Source organism: Echinops telfairi, unplaced genomic scaffold, assembly GCF_000313985.2.
Source record: "Echinops telfairi isolate 266 unplaced genomic scaffold, ASM31398v2 ScPeMD7_7461;HRSCAF=8499, whole genome shotgun sequence".
Classification (NCBI taxonomy): Eukaryota; Metazoa; Chordata; class Mammalia; order Afrosoricida; family Tenrecidae; genus Echinops; species Echinops telfairi.
The window spans coordinates 906,567-929,985 of record NW_022111361.1 but is presented as its reverse complement, the minus strand read 5'-3'; the positions used below and the strand labels follow the sequence as shown (position 1 = coordinate 929,985).

At 42.3% G+C, this 23,419-nt stretch overlaps 1 protein-coding gene across 1 annotated transcript in view; it reads left to right on the top strand.

Annotated features, from left to right (window-relative positions):
* LOC101658309 (amyloid beta precursor protein binding family B member 1 interacting protein) overlaps positions 1-23,419 on the top strand; it is a 74,991-nt gene that overhangs the window by 4,169 nt on the left and 47,403 nt on the right. The window contains exons 2-4 of the mRNA XM_004716114.1: positions 7,802-7,889; positions 12,006-12,298; positions 19,089-19,166. Coding sequence (XP_004716171.1) covers positions 7,802-7,889; positions 12,006-12,298; positions 19,089-19,166 — 459 coding nt within the window. The remainder of the gene's footprint in view (positions 1-7,801; positions 7,890-12,005; positions 12,299-19,088; positions 19,167-23,419) is intronic.

Here is a 23,419-nt window from a genome sequence, read left to right as displayed (position 1 = left end):
TTTTGTTGTTAGTTGGTTCCAATTCATAGCAACTCTGTACAACACAACAGAACACTGACTAGTCCTGTATCATCCTCACAGTTGTTATTATGTTTGAGCCTATGTTGCAACCACACTGTCCATCCATCTCCCTGAGGATCTAGTTTATAGTACTATTAAAATTCAAGTGTGTTCTTAATCTACGAGAGACAAAATTTTACACACTAGGTTTAGATTAGACAGGGTGCTGGTTAAAAGGTGAGTGTTGAGACAAGTTTTTAAAATCTCAGATGCTAGCCTTTCTGACAGCCAGCCACTAGCTAATTTGTTCACTACACTTTTGCTTTAGCGCCCATATCTTCCGTGATCACTTCATGAGGGCAAGTATTGAGTAAGACCACTCATAAGACCTATTCATTCTTAGATGAGCGCTACAGTTAAGTGTGGGCTCAAAATCTATTCATATATCTTTGGTTTATATATGAACCTGGTTCATTTTAGAGACATTAAAAATCAGACCTATGAGGCATATGGCAATTTTCTTGATAATATTAACTTAGTCAATAGATTAGAATTTTAAAGCCCCTATGCATGTATACAGCAGCTTTTTAGACCAAAATACATGAATTGTTGACTTGTACAGACTAAAAACTTAAGTGACTGACACAGTTTACACAAACAATGTACAACTAAGTCCACACCAAAGAAGCACACCTGTCTTGGTGATCCAAGAATTATAAATAATAAAATCTAAGACTGGAGGAGGGAACAATATTACAGCTTAAATTCTGAGCACCAGGTTTGTGGAAGGCTGTGACCAGTAAAGGCAAAAATCTGGGTTAGAAACCACAATCCATGCTCCATAAAGGGGGAGCACTTACATAAAAAGGAATCAGAGAAGTTGAAAGTTTAATATGGACCATGATATATTCATAAATCGAGCAAAAAGTCAATAGGGATGAAATAGCAATCACACCATTAATCAAAGGAAGATTCATGACAACAACCACCACCAAAATAAAAACACCCTAACTTAGGAAAGAATCATGCTTTTTTATCAGCAGAAACTGTAAATCAAATTCAAGTTTTACTGGTCATAGACCTTTATATGGAAAAATTATAAAGCAAAGTGAGAGACAGAAAGATGCGAGGACAGAAAATAAAAGTTGTGAGAGTTTTTAATATCTCTCAGTCTTTGAGAGATTGATTTGAAAATAGAGAGACAGAATTTCTAAATAATATAATTAACCAGGTCAGTGTGTATTCAGTTTTACTTGCCTTCCCTTTGGTTTTCTGATCATTCTAAATTTCTGTAATGAATAGCAATAATTTCGTATCTTAGAAAACCCCCCACATGATACTTATTGGGACAGGCACCCACTTCATGCTTATGAATACCTCTTCTACAGGTACTCTTTGGGAGGCATAAACAGATAAGTGCTCAACGACTAGCCAACCTGTTAGTGATTTGGCCCCATTCTCAGAGGCTCCTGGGAAGAAACTTCTGGCATTCTGCTGCCTGGAAAACTCGATGCAATAGTTCTAGTCTGCACGGGTGCAGTCTGCATACGTCAGAATCCACCTGATGGCGATGGACATCAACAACTGCCACCACTTGCTATTGAGTTGCCTCCACCCCCTGGGGGTCCCCTATGCATCCTAGTAGGATCACATGATTTTCAATGGCAGATTCTGGGGAAGGAGAGGGTCAGACCCTTCGGCGTTGTTTCTGGGTGGGCTGCAACCTCCATCCTTTTAGTTAGCAGCTGAGTGTGTCCGCTGCTGCACTGCCCAGAGGTTTCATGCCTTCTACACACAGTGTCAGAGAAGCAGCCGTGAGAAAGAGGAGAGTTTGGAGCACATGCCCTGAAGGCTTCGTTTCCAGACATCTCTCTCTTGCACAGCTTCCGCGAAGGGTTAGGTCACATTTAGAGGAAAGGAAAGAGAAGGAACAAGAATTGTTCCTCTTTGAGCACTCACGCTGACTGAGTTGTCCGCCCATGATCATGCACTTCTCCGCCCGATACCATACAGCATGCCTTGTGCCTCAGTTTGTGTGAACTCTGGGGAGATAGAGGAAGGAAGGGATATGTTTGTGATGCTAGGAAGTGCCCCTCCCCCACATTCGTTTACAGTTCATCAGAATCTGGGAACCAAGGGGCTTAAAAAAAAAAGTTAATAGGGAAAATGGAATTGAAAGATAATGGCATTTTCCCATGAACTTTTGAAGCCCCTCATATTAAAGCTGCCAAAACAACAGAAAATCACTATCATTTTCCCTTTCCTCCTCCTTTTGCCCACTTTAGACAAGTTACAAGTGTTCACAAGGATCTACATATAACCCCCCTCCCTGGGGGACGGACAACAAAAAAGTGGGTGAAGGGAGACATTGGTCAGTGTAAGACATGACAAAATAACAATTTATAAATTATCAAGGGTTCGTAAGGTAGGTAAGAAAAATGAGGAGCTGATACCAAGGCTCAAGTAGAAAGAAAATGTTTTGAAGATGATGATCTCAACACATGTACAAATGTGCTTGACACAAGGATGGATGCATGGATTGTGATAAGAGCTGTATGGGCCCCCAATAAGATGCTTTTTTTTTTAAGTGTGCTGACAGATGAAATCTTGGAGCAAAGACTTTTAGACGTAAGCAATTTGAAATTCCTCGGGAAGCAATTTAGAAGTCAACATAGTGCCCACAGTACTATCCTAGAAAGCACAAAGAATCAACTAAAACAATTATATTTTAATGTATACACATATGCCTCTCTGTGTGCATATGTAAACCCAAACCATTCCACTGACACCTAGTCAAGTCTGTCTCCTAGCAACCCCACAGGACAGAGTTGAACTGCCCCATAGGGTTTCTGAGGCTATAAATCTTTACAGAAGCAGGCTGCCACGTCTCTTGCCTGTGGAGTGGCTGGGTGGATTTGAACCTCTGATCTTTTGGTTAGCAACCAAGTGCATTAACCATTGCCCCACCAGAGATCCTATCTACCTATCTCTCTATCTGTCCATACACACATATACCTATCCATTGTGCATCCACCCATTCATCCATCATCAGTCTATCTATTTATTTATCTTACCAAGGCGACCTGATGGCATAGTTGGTTAAACATTGGACTGCAAATCAAAAGGTCAACAGTTTGAACTCACCAGTTGGTTTGTGGGAGAGATCAGACATTTCTGCTCCTGTGAAAATGTATAGCCTCAGAAACCCAAGGGGACCATTCTATTCTGTCACACAGGATAGCAGTGAATCAGAACCCCCCGTAGAACTGGGTTTCTAGCTCTCTGCATCGTAGGAAACTGCTGATACACACATACAGGCACTGGGAAAGCCAATACATAAATTATCTAATTAACTGGATATTTTGTAAGTAAGTGCAGCCAAGTCAAGACTACTGTTTATATAGCAGAAATGTAAATGCACAATACCCAGGAAAATTTGGAGGGAAAAATTAATGATAATATTAAACCAGATTAGTGAAACAGATTCAAATCTATGAGGGAGCTTCAAAGAGTTCATGAAACTAATCCATTATCTTTTTCGGTCTATGTTTCTATGAACTTTTAAAAGACTCTTATTTATAGGTATTTAAAATATGATAGGGTTGGCATCTTAATAAATAGGGAAAGGAGGATTATTTGATAAATTTAATAAATTGAGTTGGGATAATGCATCTGGGAACTAAAACACTGATTTCTTCCTCGTACTTTACACCCAAATGCGTTCCATGACATAAAAATATAAATATATAAAGCACATTTGTAAGAAAACACAGGAGAACTCTTTGTATAATCTCAAAATGTGGCTAGTTTTCCTAAGCAAGACATACCACTTGGAAGCAATAAAAGAAAAAGTGTGCTAGTCCGGGTAGACTAAAGAAACGAATCCAGGGAGACTCATATATGTAAAGAGCTATCTATCAAAGAGTAATTATATATTAGGAAAATATCCCAGCCTGGTCCAGATCAAGTCCGTAAGTCTGATGTTAGCCTATATGCCCAATACCAGTCCATACATTCCTCTTCAGACTCACACAGCCCATGCAATGATGCCTAATGCAGGAAGGTCACAGGCTGGTGGATGAAAGGTCTTGTGGATCTGGAGATGGTGAAAGCATCTCTGTGCTGGCATGATGCCCCTCCAGCTCTCTGAGTGTGACTCTGAGTTAGTCTGGATACTTTAGAGAAACAAATCCATAGAAACTCATATGTATAAGAGAGTTTTACATAAAGGGTAAGTGCACATCAAAAAAAATCCCAACCCAGTGCTACCCAAGCCCACAAGCCCAACATTAGCCCATATGTCTGACCTAATCCACAAAGTCCTCCCCCATCTCACAAAACACGCAATGATGCCGACTGCAGGAGGAAAGCTGAGTCAGTGAATGTGTAAGCATCTCAGCGCTTGCAGGGGTCTCCACACAGCTGCTCCAGCACCCAGCCTGCATCAGGGTAGGTCCATGTGACTTCTCCTCAGGGATGTCTTGCAGGAAGTGAGCTTTGCCGGCTGAAGCAGGGAACTGGCTAAGGCAACTGCACTGGTCTACCATCAGAGAACAAGAGACCCGAGAGCTAGAAAGGCAAGGCTCACCGAGCCGTTTATCTCTCTGTCCTTCAATTAATCTCACATGTGTCAGGTTGGCACAATAAACTTTAACTATCCCAGGCTCCTAATGGCTTGTCAACAGGAAGGTGGCACAGAGAGAGTGTGTCCTACCTCCAGGGAGGAAGAGAATAAGTCCCAGAATCCTCATGAGAAGGCCACGCCCACAAGGAGGGATCAACAGGCTGTGACCTGATTGGCAGGCTAGACTCCACCCCTTCATTTATCAAGCTGACATAAAATTGTGTAACTACCACAAAAAGTGATACAGATAAAAAAGGAAAACTTTGACATTTCAACATGGCATAATTAAGTAATTTATAATGGTACCTAGAATTTTAAAAAAGCAAAGGTGCATTATTAGTCACCATTGGAAGTTGCCAGGAGACTAACTTGTTACTCTGAAAATTGATAAATGGGAGGAGGAGTTCTCTTAACCTCTTTGCACATCAGAGTAAGCAAATCATTGTTGAGAGAAAGTGCTTTGCAGAAGGCATTTCGAAGGAATGAAGAATTGGTAACATCTAATGAAATGAAATTTTGAGCAAATGTTACTTCGGAGTCCAGGATAAAGCAGTATTCTCAAACCAGTCACTCACATAGCACTGGCAAGATTTTTGCCATACTTGTAACCTACCTATTGTTCTACTGATTTGATTTGAACTTAATGGATTTTTAAAAACTAAACTTCATCTCAATCAGACTAGAAGCTCTAATTTTTCTTTCCTCGATAAACACCCAAAGACATATACAACAATTTAAATTTTAAATGCTTGTGTCTTCTTACATCCCCTAAAATGAATTATTTCACCTGTCACTCACTGGGTGGTGAGTTTGGTTTGATTCTTTGCAAATTTCTACATTAACATTTTGTTAAATAACTAATTCTAATTTTATAAAATACTAGAACAAATTTATATTACTGAAGAAAAAAGTTGAATACCTAATTGCTGTTAGACCTCTGAATTCTAACTTTAAAAACACAGGTAATGAATTTTTTTAATTTTTTCCGCAAAGTATTATTTTATATAAATTATTTTATTGGGGACTCTTACAGCTCTTATAATAATCCATACATCAATTGTATCAAGCACACTTATACATGTATTGCCATCATTATTTTCAAAACATTTTCTTTGTACTTGAGCCCTTGGTACCAGCTCCTCTTTTTTCCCCTCCCTCCCCTACCCTCCCACACTCGTGAACCCTTGATAATTTATAAATTATTATTATTTTCATATCTTACATCATCCACTGTCTCCCTTCACCCACGTTTCTGTTGTTTCATCCCCAAGCCTTTAAGACCCCAGACACTGTATCTTCTAATAGCCGGGCACCATTTACTTTCTTCACCACATTTCCACAAAGTATTTTGTTCAGAGGTTTTTCCCATAATTTTTTTCATGAAGCTCCGCTTTCTCTAATCAATTTCTGCATGCCCCATCCATTTTCCTGAATCAATTCTGAAATTGTAGTCATTTTCCTCTACGTTTTATCCTGGATTTCAACTTGCATGAATTAATTTTATTTTTCACCTTCTTGATTCGTGGTCTTTCTCCCCTTTTTGTTGTTGTTGTTAGGTACCATGCAGCCAGTTCCCCCTCGTAACGACCCTATGTACAACACAACAAAACTCTGCCCATTCCTGTGACAACCTCACAATTGGTACCGCATGTACTCGAATATAAGTCGACCCAAATAGCCACCGAGGTGCCTAATTTTACCACAAAAACTGCATTAAAAATGTACTGAAGAGCTCGGGTTATACTCGAGTATATGTTTGAGCCCCTTGTTGCAAGCACTGTATCCATCCATGTCACTGAGAGTCTTCCCATTTTTGACCAACCATCTACTTCACCAGGCATGATGACCTGCCCTAGTGATTGGTCTCTCCTGATAACAAGTTCAAAGTATGTGAGACCAAGCCTCGCCATTCTCCCTTCCAAGAAGCATTCGAGCTGTCCTTCTTGCAAGAAAAATGTGTTTCTTCTTCTGGCAGCCCATGACACTTTCCATATTCTTTGCCAACATCATGATAAAATACATTCTCCTTTGGTCTTCCTTATTCAGCGTCCAACTTTCACATGCCTAAGAAGTGACAGAAAATACCGTGGCTCGAGTCAGATGCACCTTAGTCCTCAAAGAGACATCGTTGATCTCTCAACACTTTAGCTGTCTTGTGGAGCAGATTTGCCCAGTACAATACATCACTTGATTTGTTGACTACTGTCTTCCATGAACACTTGTCATGGATCCGAGTAAAATGAAATCCTTGACAACTTCAATCTCTTCAATTTATTATAATGTCTTTTGGTCCCATTGTGAGGATTTTGGTTTTCTGTACATTGAGTTGCAATTCATGCTGTAGCCTGCAGTTCTTCATCAGCAAGTGTTCTGAGTCCTCTTGATTTCAACAAGCAAGATTGTACCATCCATGCCTCACAATCCTCCCTCCAATCCTGATGCTGAGTTCCTCTCCATATAGTCCGACTTCTCAAATTGTTTGCTCAGCGTACAGATCGAATAAGCATGGAGAAAGAACGCACCCCGGGCACACATCCTTCCTGATTTCAAACCATGCCTTACTCCCTTGATCTGTTCAAACAGCTACCTTTGGATCTATATACAGGCTCCACATGAGCACCATGAAGTGTTCTAGAGTTCCAGCTCCATAAAAGGTTATTCATGGTTTGTTATCATTCCTATGGTCAATAAAACACAAGTAAACATCTTGTGTTTACTTATTGAAGCAATTACATTTTTAAATGTTTTCTCATATATATAATGATAAATTCTTCTTTTGAAATTTCAAGGATGAAGAATATTATTTACCAAAACAAATTAGCATTTTAGAGATTCATTCACTATTATAAAAGCATTCATGTTTAAGAACAAGTGTAATCAATTCTTGGAATATAGATCTAAAAATATGCTTAAAATTTAAATTACCCTAACTCATTCTCATCATTTTCAGTTTTTCTGTTTTGTTTTGAGATGGTATCAAATAATTGGTAAGTTGGAATTTTCTTTAGAGAAAAAAGCAGTACATAAATCATTTTCAAGTGGGTATGTGGTTCTTAATATATCTACAGGGAAAAAATGTGTGGACAATAAATATTTTGACTTAATGGTTAAAGTATGTTGTGAAATGTCAATATCATGAATAATTTTTTTTTTGGGGGGGGGTATCTATTTCCACAGAGTTTAGGAGTTGAAACCCTTCCTCCGCCTGAAACAAGGACTACCAGAACTGAATTTAACTACACTGTGGGCTTTAAAGATTTAAATGGTAAGCATGATCATTTCTTATATGACTTATAATCATAAGGTGGACAAAAATGTGTATGGAGCTGTAGTTTGAAAAGAGAATTAAAGAAACCTAGATAGCATGGTAAATATCATTTTTAAAGTACTGGATTTCAGATCGTCCTTTTTCTTATGAATAATGCTATAGAGTGATATAATGAAATATGAATAAGAAAATGTCCCTTAAAGGATAGTAATAAATTATCCATTTTATAACCATTGAGAATAAATGAATGAATTTTTTGAAATATGTTTTAGTTTATATATATTTCCTCCCTTTGGCTTTAAAAAATAAAAATTTCCTTGACTCTGTCACTTTCTTTTCTTCATATAAATTTCTCTGCTTTTTTAGTACAGCGGGGATCTTCAGCTCATAAGCTACTTAAGTTGCCATAAATCTCTAAGTAACAGTTTCCAAATTAACCAGAATTCACTGCAACTCTTGCATGAGGCCTATTGTTCGTACCGAAGATCGAAAAAGAAAAAGGCCAGGAAGAAGCAGGCCCGTGTCAGGTGCTGGAGGGCCAAGCTAACTCTAGTCACTCGCTCCGCTTATGTTCTCTCTCCTTCTTCGTCATCTTTAGGGGTGCCCATCGTGATACATGGTAATATACCTTGCAGGCTTCTCCTGTTCTTGCCCCATGTGTCCCCTCAGTTTGCTGTAGAAACTGATTCCTGACAGTCATTTCCATCATGATGATGGAATCAAGTTTCAAAAAATAGCGAACTTCGTAAAGTTGTGTCAGTAACAGATAGCATACGCTTGTTTACCGCAGTCATAACAACCCAGTACTTCAGTCATTTTCATCAAAATAAAAATTTAGTCAATAGTTGAATTCAGTTCAAATCAATTAATATTTCCTAAGCACAGTACCGAGGATCCAAAACATTTCTAAATGGGAGGAACTATGGAACATAATAATTGATAAGCAAAGAGACATTGGTAAAATGAGTACACGCATTTTGCCCAAAATCACCACAAGATTTAGTGACAGCCTTCAGCATGGAGTCCATATCTATCTGATTCCCTAATTCCGAAGTACTCAATTCCAATTTAATTAATTTAGGAGTATAGCCTCCTTTGGAAATCATTCATGTAAGTATCATGATGGGAATTTTGACCCTAAAATTTTTATAAATGATTAAAAGGCCATTTGTCTACCTGCCCACAGAATCACCATGTAACTGATAACATTAGGAAATTATTGCTATGTTTTATTGGTTTTACATACATATTCTTTGAAAAGAGTGTATTTGGTATAGCTTAATTCCATAATGAAATTCTATGTAAAAACAGCTTAGAGAAAAATGAATTCTTGGTACACATTTTGGAGTTCCACACTCGAGTGAGCGTGCTGCACTCTGGAGCTCTTCCCGTCAATGCAGCATGTCATAGTGGAAGTGACAGCCGTGGCTTCAACCACGGCTTCATCTACTAACCAGAAGTTGATGGTTGAAATCCACCGAGAGGCAGCTTGGCAGAAAGGCATGGCATCAACTTCTAAACGTCCTATGAAGCAGCTCTACTCTGACACACGTGGGGCCACCAGGCGTCAGAGTTGACACCCGGGCACGTGGTTTGGCTTTGTTTTAATAGGTTCCAAAGAGTTTACTGTGGTGATATTTGGTGTCCAGTTGTTTCACACATCTTTATGTTTGTCTGCTGCTGCGTCAACCTCATTTTCACAGCTCTTTCCTCATTCCTGTTTGTCGTTCCCATAGCAGTTAGCATCCTCTTCCTCACAGCTCCTCTATCTGCCAGTCCTTGCTTGTTGCACTGTGATCTGCTGAACAACTTCTGATCAGAACTCTGCTAGCGTCTCATGCCAACACCGCTCCCGCCACAGCACACCCTCTGGTCCACCTTCTGGACGGTGTGTCTGCTGCCGACTTCCCACACCTGGAAGGGACTCCAGAGTAAACTGCCCTCATTCTGAAAATCTTGGTCCACATTTTCCTTTAAACATTAGCTCCCAATTCACTGTCTTCCGAAAATTATCATTTTAATCATTTAATGAAACTTTTATTTTTAACTCTTAAGTCCTGTTAGTGCTTTAATGTCTGCTACCTGTCAGTAGCTGCCCTGGTGGTGTAATGGTTATAAATTGGGCTGTGACCTGTATGGTTGGTAGTTCAAGGCCAGCAGCAGTTCTGTGGTAAACACTGAGGTTTCTACTTCTGTCTACAGGGGGTTGCTATCAGTTGGTTTTTTTGTTTTGTTTTTTTTTAGTTGGGATTTAGTACATTTATCATTCCTTATTTCAATCATGTCACGTAGAATTGTATGATTGCTACCACAATCAATTTCCAAGCATTCTTTTTCTACAGGGACTCTTTGATATCAGCTCTCTTTTACACACCCCCCACTACCACCACCACCGTACCCCTCCCCCCAAGTCCCTTATTCTACCACTGCCCCAATAGGTCCATCAAGCCTGGGTTTCATATACCAGAAAACGGAAAAGCATATCAACCAGCTTCAAGAGGGTGACCTCCAGTGACATAACACCTCTGAGATACACCCTACTATGAATGAACAAAAACCAAACCAGAAATACAGAAAATTTGGAAACCAGATCAGGGGCGGGGGAGCATCGACTGACAAAGTTTTAACTGTTCGTGTCAGATTTATGCCTTTATCTTCTGCACTATGAGGCAGCTGTGACCTGATGGCAAGGGCTGGCGTTTCCGCTTGCTTGGTTGTATTTGTCAGCGCTGGACTCTGTGAGCGCTCCATCCTCTCCACAGTCTTGGAACATATTAAACCCAGTTGATTGAGACCCACTTTCTGTCAGATGTATTTTTTTTAATCAGTTGCCCTCTGACTGCTTACAAAACAGGTGGAGAGAATTCCACTTCTATCCCTTTCCAATATTCTCCTCCCCTACGTTCCTAAAACTAAGATCTGGCACCAGAATAGACATGGATAGATCCAACTGTTTCTCAAAATCTCTGTCTGTGTGTGTGCTACTGAATAAAAATAAGTCCAGGCCACTGGGCCTCCACTCAAGTACTCCCTCAAAGCAAGAATACTTTCTTCTATTAAATTGGCATTCTATGATGCTCACCTCCCCGACACAACTGCTGAAGACAAAGCAGGCAAATAAGCAAATGTGGTGAAGAAAGCTGATGGTGCCCAGCTATCAAAAGATATAGCGTCTGGGGTCTTAAAGGCTTGAAGGTAATCAAGCGGCCATCAAGCTCAGAAGCAACAAAGCCCACATGGAAGAAGCACACCAGCCTATGCGATCACAAGGTGTCGAAGGGCTCAGGTACAAGGCATCATCAGAACAAAAAATCTTACCATAGTGAATGATGGGGGGAGTGCGGAGTGGAGCCCCAAAGCCCATTAGCAGGCCACTGGAAACCCCCTTGCAGAGGGGTCTCGGGGAGGAGACGAGCCAGTCAGGGGGCAATGTAGCAACAATGAAAAATACAACTTTTCTCTAGTTCCTAAATGCTTCCTCCCCGCCCCCACTATCATGATCCGAATTCTACCTTGCATGTCTGGCTAGACCAGAGGATGTACACTGGTACAGATAGGAACTGGAAATACAGGGATTCCAGGGCGGATGATCCCTTCAGGACCAGTGAGTGGTGATACTGGGAGGGTATCACCATTGGGAGGGAGAGTGGGCAGGAAAGAGGGAACCGATTACAAGGAACTATATGTGACCTCCTCCCTGGGGGACAGACAACCGAAAAGTGGGTGAAGGGAGACGTCGGACAGGGCAAGATATGACAAAATAATAATTTATAAATTATCAAGGGCTCATGAGGGAGAGGGGAGCGGGGAGGGAGGGGGGAAATGAGGACCTAATGCCGGGGGCTTAAGTGGAGAGGAAATGTTTTGAGAATGATGAGGGTAATGAATGTACAAATGCGCTTTACACAATTGATGTATGTATGGATTGTGATAAGAGTTGTATGAGCCCCTAATAAAATGATTTAAAAAAATAAGTCCAGGCTTCCTTATTAAGTCATAGCAAAATAAGGATTTCCCTATTTAAGTATGACTCGGAAAATTTTACCTTTTTTTTGTTTTCAGTTTTTCCAGGTACAAAATAGCTTCTTTCATTCGTCTCATTTCCTCCACCAGAGTCCTTAAATGCCCTGGAGGACCAAGACTTAGATGCGCTCATGGCTGATCTGGTAGCAGACATAAGCGAAGCTGAGCAGAGGACAATCCAGGCACAGAAAGCCTCTGCACAGAATCCACCGCATTTGGCACCCCGCGAGGCGTCCCACTTCAGTGGGGCGGCCTTTCTGGGTTCGGAAGCCGATGCTCCCGCAGCTCGCATTAGCTACTGTGAAGATGCTTTCCCACCCCCACCAGCGGATCCCGTGTTAGACCTTCCACTGCCCCCACCGCCTCCCGAGCCTCTCTCTCAGGTGAGTGAGTGGGACCAGAGGTGGCAGGCCCAGGGACTTCTGATACCTGCCGTCTGTGGCTGTCAGCGAAACCACAGCCACATGTTGAAGTTTGTACACCTGAAACTCTGAGCTACCCAAAAACCCATTCTGAGCATATTCATTGCGCAGCCAGAACCCTTCATCAACGAGACACATAGGTGAGTCTATGGCATCAATCGATTCTGAATCCTAGTGACTCTATAGGACAAAGTAGATTACCCATAGGGTTTTCTAGGCTGTCATCTTAACAGGAGTCCTGGTGGCACAATGGGTTAAGCATCAGCCTAACGGAAAGATCGGTGGTTCGAGAAAGTTGAGGCAGTCTGTTTCCATAAACATTTATAGTCAGGGAAACCCAAAGGTTCTGTTCTTTCCTATGGGGTTGCTGTGAGACGGTACCAACCCAATACTCTGCCCTGCAGGGTCCCTATGCACTGGTATCCATGCGATGGTAGTGGGATGGTTTTGATGGTGGTGGTGTTTTATCAGCAGGATCGGACCACCGGGCTTTTTCCTTCCACGGAGTAGCTGGTAGGTTGGAACCACTGATGTTTCAGTCAACAGTCGAGCACTTGAGCCAGTGCATCATGAGGCTTCTTAACAAGACTCGCAGGTGTGTCTGAAGAACGCTTGAGGGCAGTGGCTCTCAACCGCCCTTTCACACAGCTCCTCACGTGGCAGTGACCCCCAACCATAACATTATTTTCATTGCTATTTCTTAACTGTAATTTTGCGACTGTTATGAATGGGGCGACCCCTGTGAAAGGGTCTTTCAACCCCCAAAGGGGTCGTGACCCACAGGTTGAGAACCGCTGCTTTAGGGTCACATTCAAGAATTATAATAATTAGTTAAAAACTTTATCTGCCTGTAGGCACTCCCTGATAATTAATCATCATCATTTGGGAGAAAATGATTTGTTAACTTTTTATGAACTCTAAGATTTGGTTTTAAGGACCCACGAATTTTTCTATATTGAATATTTATTTATCGTAATTATAATCTCCTATAGCTTAAGAAAAGGATAAGTTTTAAAAATAAGAAATGGATAAGTTTTGTTAATTTTAAACAAATTAAGCTTTTGGGTGGTGAGAAAAATATTGCTGATGTTCTATTTCCTACGCAGGTAATTTCTGGGAATATTGTCCAAATACTGGACATAAATTGAGTCAGATCTATGCTTGTCATTCAATAGACTTAAATCAAAAGGCAATGGTGTGCAGAAGCTATTTTCTCAAATATTCTAGGCAGAGCCATTTAGCCTCTGTCTTTCTTAGATTATTCAATTTAAAAGAAAGCTACCACTGCTTTTTGTTGTGATGGTTGTTGTTGTATTAGGAGCCCTGGTGGTGTAGTGGTTCCATGTTGGGCTGCTAACCGCAAGGTCGGCAGTTCGAAACCAGCAGCCCACTTTGCAGGAAAAAGACAAGGCTTTCTACTCCCAGAAAGAGGTACAGTCTTGGAAACCGACAAGGGAAGTTCTACTCTGACTGTGTGGTCGCTATCAGTCAGAATTGACCTGGTGGTAGTCAACTTGAGATCACAGCCTTTTATCTAATGTTTCAGGGATTTAATTAAATAATTACAAAATATTTTAACCTTTTTACAGAAATAGCATCTCGGCATCTGTGAAGGTTCCAATCTTTGGAAACTAGTTTAATTACATTAGGGCCTTCATGATCGATGCATAAGCCCCTACCCCCCACCCCCAGGGGGATGAACAACATAACTGTGGGTGAAGGGAAATGGCGGTTAGTGTAAGATACGAAGACAATAATAATTGATAATTTATTAAGGGGCCATGAGGGTGGAAGGGAGAGGAGCAGGGGAGAAAAGAGGAGCTGATACCAAGGGGTCAAATAGAAAGTAATTGTCTAGAAAATGATGATGGCAACATATGTACAAATATGCTTGATACAATGGATGTATGGCATGTTATAACAGCTGTAAGAGCCCCCAGTAAAGGGATTTTTTAAAAAAAGAAAGAAATTTCCTAAATTGATTGTGGTGATAGTTATACAACTCCTTATAATATGATTGAGCTATTGAAATGTATTATACATTAATAAAACTGTTAAAAATGGTGGGGGGAAATTTTTAATACCGTGGACAAATTCCTTTATCTTTTCATTCCAATTTTCCATGAACTTTTTGAACCCCCCTCATATGACCCCGAGAGTCAGTAAGAAAGTTGCACCTCGTGTAACTGCCCCAGAAGTTGGGATGAAAAAACAAAACAGCTACAAGCACAAATACGAGCACTTAGGCAGCAGGCACCCTGGTTAATTAGTAGAGGTTTAGGAACCTGAGACACCAGTTATGGAAGTTCTCGGCCTGCATTGCCATATTTCTCTGACACTGACCGCAAGGCTGACCCTACCAGGGAGCTGCCCTCAGGAATATCTCAGTTCTCACAAAACGCCAGTGGATGTGACCCACAAGATCTTGCCATGGACGTTAGCAACCAAGACTCTGGCGCAAAAAACACAAGGAAGCAGGGGACAAATGCACAGACGAGGGGAACGCTACTCAGCCGGGGATTTGAGGTCAGTGGCTTAGTCCCTTAGCCCCTCTGAGAGGGCACAGCAGCAACACCCGCTCCTCAGCTTGCCCCCAGTTGGTGGCAGACCTTTCACAAAGAAGCCCTAGGGGCACAATCATTAAGTCTGCTCCGAAAGGCTAACCAGTGGGCCCACCAACAGCCAAAGTGGGCCTGGCTCTCCTTCCATTTTCAATCCACATGTAGAGCAATGTGAGGCTGCTCAGTGCTGCTGCTGCTGCACGGCTGGTTACACATCAGACTGCTAACCTCAGGTCAGCAGTTCAACTCCACCGGCAGCCCTCAGGAAGAAAGTGGTTTGGGTTGAAACCCATTGGCTGCCAAGTCGACTCCGCCCTGTAGTGACGCCACGGGACAGAGTAGAACTGGTGTTCAAGACTGTCAGTCTTTCCAGCGCACACAGTCTCATCTTTCTCCTGCGGGTGGATTGGAACCACCAGCCTTTCTGTGAGCAGCCCGGTGCTTAAGCCGCCGTAAACCGGTTAAATCTGGGAAGGTACCCCATCGGTCTCCCGGTTGGCATCTGCTGGTGGACGTGCTCGGCGTCCTGGGTGTTAGCTTGCATGTGGTTTCCCGTGTCTGTGGCCTTGGTCCGGGACTAGTTCTTAAAGAATGTGAAGGGGCTTCCCGGAAAAGGTTCCATATTTTCTAATTCTGTTCTACCGCAAACGTTCTGAAGCCACTCAGAGAAGGCATTTGTTACATCTCGGTGGATGCTGTTGACCTCAAAGATGGAGCCGTGTGTCCCTCGTGAGAGTCTAGTGGATGGGGTGGGGCGGGGGCAGGGGGAGCGCTATGGGGCACGGATGGCTTTGTTATCCATACATTTCTCTATAATGAGAAACAACGTAAAGTATATATAATCATTATTTGGTGCATTAGCTCCTATTATGTCTCTCAGAAACAAATAAAAAGATCCCTTTTAAAGGTTTCTCTCAGAGTAAGCCAATTAACATATTTTGTGGTAAGAACCAGATTGATTTTCTGTAGTAATCAATATTCATAAATATGAACCTGTGACCTGATGTCAGTTTCCAGTAGAACTAACTACTGCCATACCACATTGCCACAAACGGAGTGGCTCGAGACAATACCAGCTCACCCTCCCCGGGTTCTGGGGCGCGAAGAATGGAATTGAGGGCTGCATTCCCTCGGTGGTCTCCAGGAGACGTCTTTCTTTCTTTCATTTTTTCCTTTTCTCTCCCCTTTATTTATTTATTCATTTTTGCGCATCTGCTGACTGCCAACATCCCCTGGCTTGTGACAGCCTGGCTTCAATTTCTGACAAACCCTATTCATACTGCCTTCACCTCTTCTGTATTCTTCTCTGTGTGTGTCTCTCTCTCTTTTTGTAGTTAGTTCAAGGATTGTTTGTTGGCCTTTAGGAGTGTTTTCCAGTCCAGTCTGGTGGGGCACCACACCCTGGCCCCAAAGTCCACTTTCAGCATTCCCTGAGGACGTCGCTGCTCCGTTCCCTTGCTGTTCTGTTGCACCCCTTAGTGTTTTGCCTTGGTGTGGCGGGATCAGATCGGGTGCAATGCCCACACTGTGTCTCGGTGTTGTCCCCTGTAGGGCTGTGTGTCAGTGAGGGGCGTCATGTCTCATAGTGGGGCTGGCCATGTGGTCCTCTCTGTGGACTGGCTGCTCTAATCAGGAACATCGTCCTCACGGCCTGGTGGGTCAGGATGTGCTCCACTCTCTCCTCCTCCCCTTCATCTGCTCCCCTGTGCTCCGATCAGATCTGTCCCTCTCCCGGAGCTACAGAGTCAATGCTGTCCTTTGAAATAAATTCTTCTGGGGGAGGGGCAGGTGTCCACGTAGTAGTTGGGATTGGGGCCGGCCCCCCAGTCTGTGTATCTCTTATAAAAAACACTTGTCATTGAGTTTAGGATCCACCCAAATAATCCCTGGTTTTCTCATCTCAAAATCCTTAAATTAATTAAATTTTCCCCCTCCTCCCTCCCAAATTAATTAAAATGTCAAAGACTCCTTTTTTGTAAACAAGGTCACATTCACAAACTCTGGACGTTAGGGTATGCACATGTCTTTTTGTTCGTCAACATTCAGCCTACTACACTTTGAAAGCTCCCAAAATGCCTTTTGAATGAACAAATATGAAACCATATTCAGTATTGCTCTCTCATGTATTTATTATAAACTAAAAATCAAACCTGCTGCCATTGAATTGATGCCAACTCATCGTGACACTTTAGGGCAGGGTAGAACTGCCCCGTGAGTCTCTGAGACTCTCTCTTTGTGGGACTAGAAAGCCTCCTTTCTCCTTTAGAGCATCTGGTGGTTTCCAAGTGTAGAATTTACAGAATGTCACCTAACGCATAACTACTATGCCACCAAGGCTCCTTACTGTAGACTAGTTATTAAAAATTGGTGATCTATATAAAGATATAGATCATAAACCCTGAATATTAGGTTTATGAAGTTTTCAAAGGAGTTTTCTTAATTTCCTGAAAATATATACAATTTTGTATGATGTGTGAGTTTTTCATGGGCTACATTGCTTTCAACATATTCCCCGGAGATTTGTGAATTAAAAAAAAATCATTAAGGAAAGCTTTAAGCACCACTGGTATAATAAAATATATGTATACTTTCAAATAATTGAAACTTAATCAGCATAATTCCTTTCCTGGACATTATAAATAGTTAGGTGCAGAGAGCCATAATTATTCTTTGTATATTTATGTTCAGAAATCGAATGGTTGGAATTCATCAAATATTTCACTTTCTCTCTCTCTCCTGCTAAGTTGTATTCGTCAGTGCTTTTCCCTTATATTATTAGTTTGAATCTTGCGTCGTCAGGTTTTAGGAACTAGGTGCCCCTTTAAGATATTAGTGGTATCGTGATGATGCACTGGGCTGCTAACCACAAGGTCAGCAGTTCGAAACCACCAGCTACTCCACAGAAGAAAGATGAGGCATTCTACTCCCATAAAGAGTTGCAATCTCAGAAAGCCATAGGGGCAGTTCTGCCCTGTCCTGTCGGTCGCTAGGAGTCAGAATCGCCTCGATGGCTGTGGTTCAGAATCTAGTGAGACACGAGAAAACATGTTGTTGTTGTTTATGCCTTCAAGTAATTCCAACGGACAGCAGCCCCATGTCACGGGGTAGAACTGCTCCATAGGGTTTCCTAGGCAGATCACCAAGGCTTCTCTCACACAGAGCTACCAGTGGATTTGAACCACTGATATTTTGTTTCATAGTCGAATGCTTAACCACTGTGCCACCGGGCTCCTTCAGACAATGCCTAATAGCCCATAAGTGTGTATGTAACTTCAGGCGGGTGTCAAATTGCTTGATATCTAGCCATATATGCCTTCTGTTAAGACTCCAGCCTGTGAGCCAAGCAGAGATTTTTTGTGTGTTCAAAATATGTGAAGCCCCGCTAAACCCACCAGTTCATCTTTCAAGTTACTGTGCTTCAGGTATAAAAGCTGACTGCCATAAGAGCCCACAACACAGGGAATCCAGGGTGGATAAACCCCTGAGGGCCAACAAGGAAAGTAGAGATACCAGGAGGATTAGGGGAGGGTGGGGGACGAAAGGAGGAATCAATTACAAGGATCAATCTAGGACCCCCTCCCAGGGGGACGAATAACAGAAAAGTGGGTGAAGGGCAATGGAGGATGATGTAAGATATGGAAATAATCTATAACTTATTAAGGGTTTGTGAGGGAGGATGGGCGGGGGAAGAAATGGGGCGCTGATATCAGGGGCTCAAGAGGGAAGAGAAGGCTTTGAAAATGATGATGGTGGCATATGTGCAAATGTGCGTGACACACTGGATGAATATATGGATGGTGATAAGAGATGTAAGAGCCCCCAATAAAAGTATTTAAAAAAAGACTTAAAGGACTGCCAGTGTATTAGCTGTCTCAAAGAAATGAGTTGCACTGAGCCATTTGTACTGCTCTATAGACTAATTAGCTGTTTATTTATTATATTGTATTTAGCTATCTACATAAACATATATATATACATATATAATTTTTTTTAAAGCTGACTGCCTTCTGCACCTTTGGACTGAAGATTTCTATTATAATCTATTTAAATTCTACAAATCAATCATGTGAAAGTTGGTGCCTCTGAATAAGAGCCTTTTGTTCACATAAACTAAAGTGCTTTTGAAAGTACGGGCAATGACTCACTGGCCTAATTTCATAGACTCTGCTGAATATTTTGCCTTTTTACAGGAAGAAGAAGAAGCCCAAGCCAAAGCCGATAAAATTAAGTTGGCACTGGAAAAGCTGAAGGAGGCCAAGGTTAAAAAGGTAAACTATGAAATACTTTGGCACTGAAAAGTTCAGTCTAGGACATTTTATCATACCAAATAATAAAAAATAAAAATGCTGAGTGATGCTTCCCAAATCATTGTATTTTTTTTTTCAAGAAAACAATAAATTATATAGTTGATCTTTCTAGAACTCTAGTTCATTCATTGGTGATGGATGGCTAGGGAAGATCTGTTAGTAAATTGTAGACTGTTCATTGGTTTAAACCTGCTTTTTGGTTGGCAAGAACCTGGTTTTTCTAGGAGCTGGGCTAAGTGGGAGTAGAATTATGGGCCTCAGCCAGTAGGAAAGAGCCCTTGGCTCGGCAGCTGCTTGGGCAGAACTAAGCATCCAGAACCTGAGCTCCCTCCCCTCTCTTGTCAGGGGCCTTCTGGCCTTTGCTCAGTGGCGCTACCTTAATCGGGTCAGAGCTTGGCTTCCTTTGCACCCTCAGCATTTCCACAATTGCTTTTGTGAATTTTTCATATTCCTTGACACAGCCTCTAGCCACTTGTCCTGGACATCCAAGTTCTCTCTCTTAGGAAGAACCTGGTATTGTCATAGCTGTGTTTGTTTCAGTTACCTAATTTATTATCTGATAAGCCAGTGAGTGAGTGAGTGAGTGAGTGAGTGAGTGAGTGAGTGAGTGTGTGTGTGTGTGTGTGTGTGTGTTTGCAAGAGCATAGAGTTTTTCAGGAACACATATATTGTGCTGTAACATAAGCACTTGTATGTGACCTTATTAAAAGTATACTGTTGTTGGATTTTGACTGATAGCGATTCCATGTGATTGAAGGGAAATGTCTTATCATAGGGTTTCTTGTTCTGGAGTAGATTGCCAAGTCTTTGTCCCACAAGCCACTGGGTAGCTTTGAACCTCTAGCCTTTAGGTTAGCAATGAGTGTGTAACCAGTGGACCACCAGGGCTCCTTATTAGAAGTATATAATATGTGAAGGACTAAGTGTCAGTTAGGGAGTTCAGTGATAAAATTCTCACTTTCCATGTGAAATTCCAAGCCAGTGCACTTCAAGCATAGCCATCTGTCAGGGGAGGCTTGGCTGTTGCTATGATGCTGAACAAGCTTGAGCGGCATTTCCGGACTCAGAGAGTTGGAAGAAAGGTCTGGCGACCTATTTTTTGAAATCAGCCATTGAAAGCTGTATGGATCACATTGGTGGATCCACAACTGATCAGGGGCTTATGCTGGGCCAGGCCCACCCGGTGATCAGGTGTGGCTCCACCAGTCACAACACTACATCGTGATGCCTGGAAGGCCGCTCACAACAACAGGCAGAGTGAACTGGGTAAACTAAGCATAAGAATGAAGCTGTCTCCATCATGTTTCAACTCTGAAAGCACATCCCATCCCTGAAACTCGTTAAGAACTTGCTACATAGAGTTGGGAAATTGGCCTTTTTGTAGAGCACTCCTTTGCCGTAATTCCTCCCTGTTGTCGGCACGGCTGTCGTTCAAAGCAGCGCTGGGTCATTGAAACGATGCACCTCGGCTCCCTTGGTCTCCTTTGGCTGTCCTCACTTGGCCAAGCCCTGATTACATCCAGCTCTCTGCCTTCTCTGGGTCTGCAGCACTGAATTCCGGGAGCACCGAGCACAGTCTTCCCGAGGGGCCCTCAATGCTGCCTGCCAGGCTCTCAGGACACCCCTTTCCCATCGCCCTCCCGCTAACCGAGAGCACGGTGCCTTGTCATCCGTCTTCGAACTCCCAACACCGCTCTCCTCACCCACATTCTCTCAGCTAATGACTTCCCTTCCGATTTCAATGAGCAGGGGGGACAAATTCTACAACCCCCCTCACACACTTACCTTCCGTTGCACCCATATATGTATAGTCCACTTTTGTCCTCCTCTCTTACTACAAGGGGCTTCCAAAGCTGATGGAAGGGTTGAACGCAAAGCTAATGGAATTTTCCCATGAACTCAGCAAAGCATCCTCATATAAGGGAACTGCTCTTTGTTGCTAAGGCCAGCCTGTCCACTTGTGCTCCCGGTCCCATCATCCAACGCCTCCAGGAGCTTCCCATCTCATACAGCAAGAGCCCCAATCCTGACAATGGCCTTACATCCCTCTCAGATCTGGCTGCCTCATTACCTCCATGATCTCATTTGTGTGTGTGTGTGTGTCTCCCCCCGCCCCCACCCCGCCCCCGTCCCTCCTCACTCCCATCCTACCTCCTGGTCTCATTGCTGCAATTGCAAAGTTCCAGGCATGCCCTTGCCTTAAGATCTCTGCCTTCCTCCTACCTTGATGCTTGTCCCCCGATTCTAGGTAGGTTCACTTTGTTACCTTCTGTGAACCTTTGCATGCACATACACACATGCCATATCCTTCCCTACTTTATTTTGTTTTCAGTACTTGGTCCTGAGGGTTTAGACATTCGGCTGCTAACCACAAGGTCAGTGGTTCCAACCCACCTGTGGCTCTGCCAGAGAACGATCAGGCTGTCTGCTCCCATAAAGATGCACAGTCTTGGAAACCCTCGGGGCTGGAACCTACTCAGTGGCAGTGGGTTTGGTGTTTTGCTCATTTTGTTTGTTTTGTTGTTTTATTGCTTCTTCCCTTTGGTGCCAACAGCCCATTAGCTAGCCAAAAGGTTGCAGGTTAAAGGATGAAAATGGAGTTTATCTGGAGTACTTTGCCTCTCAAGTATTCTGTGATGTGTTGACATCATTTGATAGTCACAGTTTGGGGAAATAGAAACAGAGTCAGAGCCAGTCCGTCAGTCTTTGTATTTTTCTGTCTTGGTAACACAACAGAGCAGTTTAATTTTTAAATCTTAAAACAAATGTATATTTTTTAAGCGAATCAGCTCTAGAATTTTATTATATTTAACAGCTTGCAAAAGAACAAAGAAATTGCAGAAGCTGAAAAAGCTTTACTGTAATAGATTATAAAGCCTGGGGTTTGTTTTTCTTTTTTCCTTTCTTTATTTTTTTCAAACGTTTTATTAGGGGCTCATACAACTGTTATCGCAATCCATACACACATCAATTGTGTAAAGCGCAGTTGTACATCATTCTCAAAACATTTTCTCTCCACTTAAACCCCGACACTTTTTTCCTTTCTTGAATCACTTTTAACTCATCTCCCACAGTGTGGGTATGAGAAGCCTTGGCCTGCTGAGTCCCCCTTACACAAATATGCTGCCACAAAGCTGCTCTTCAGCTTGCAGATACAACTGAAACTGTGAGGAATAATACATATGATTTAGTCTCTAAAAATCACCAGTTTTCTCGTAGGCTATTTGTTTTCTAAATTCTGTAATTATGGACATTTATTAGCACATGTGGATTAGATCTAGTCTGCAATTAATGCCCCCACTTCCCACCCCCCCAGAAAAAAAACCTTTATATCACTGCTAAATTGTGTTTTCTAGTTTTTTCTCCCTTATAATAACAAAAGGAAGCATCAACATATCCTTTATTTTCTCAAAAATTTGTAAGCAAGAATGAAATATGGTCAAACCTCATCAGTTTTGTGATCAGGAAGATTAAGTTTTCAAAGCCCTGTGTTGGTACTGTTCCTCAGGACACACAGCTGATCTGCAATAGCTCCGAGCAGAAAGCAGCAGGTATGTCTTCCAGAGAAAATAGTAGCAAAGACCACTCTTTGAGGAGCTTCCATATTTCTCCACACAACCCTGCATACCTAACCTCACTTCTAAGATCAGACCCGCGGATCTTGAGCACCGTGGTTCCTGGTCCATCAGTTTAAAGCATCGAAAGACAAATAGAGCGAGAATAAGCAACTGTCTACTGTCTAGGCTGCAAGTTTCTGAGGAGAGGAAGAAAACAAGCACCCCTTAGGCAAGCCTGGTTAAGGGTCTAATCTGAATGATACTGGAAGTGGAAGTGCCCTTTTGCCACCTTTCAATGTCTACATTTGAGTATCAAGCTTTGTATCTATTAGAAAGGAGCAAGCCCAGAGTGTGTAACATGTTCCAACTTGGTGGCTTCTACACAATAATGTCCAGACGCCACTCGCTCAACTGGAAAACAGTTTTCAAGATCAGGTCAGGTGGGAGTGGCTGGAAGCGGCATTTACTCAAGTGCTCAGGTTGCTGTCAGTTCAGGTCAATTCCAGCCCAGGGTGGCCATGTGTGCAGAGGAGAACCGCACCATAGAGTTTGCAAGGTCGTGACCTTTCAGAAGCAAGTATCCAGACCTGTCTATTGAGAAGCGTGCAAGGGAATTTGAGCTGCCAAACATCTGCTTCGTTTTCGAGCATAGCGTAA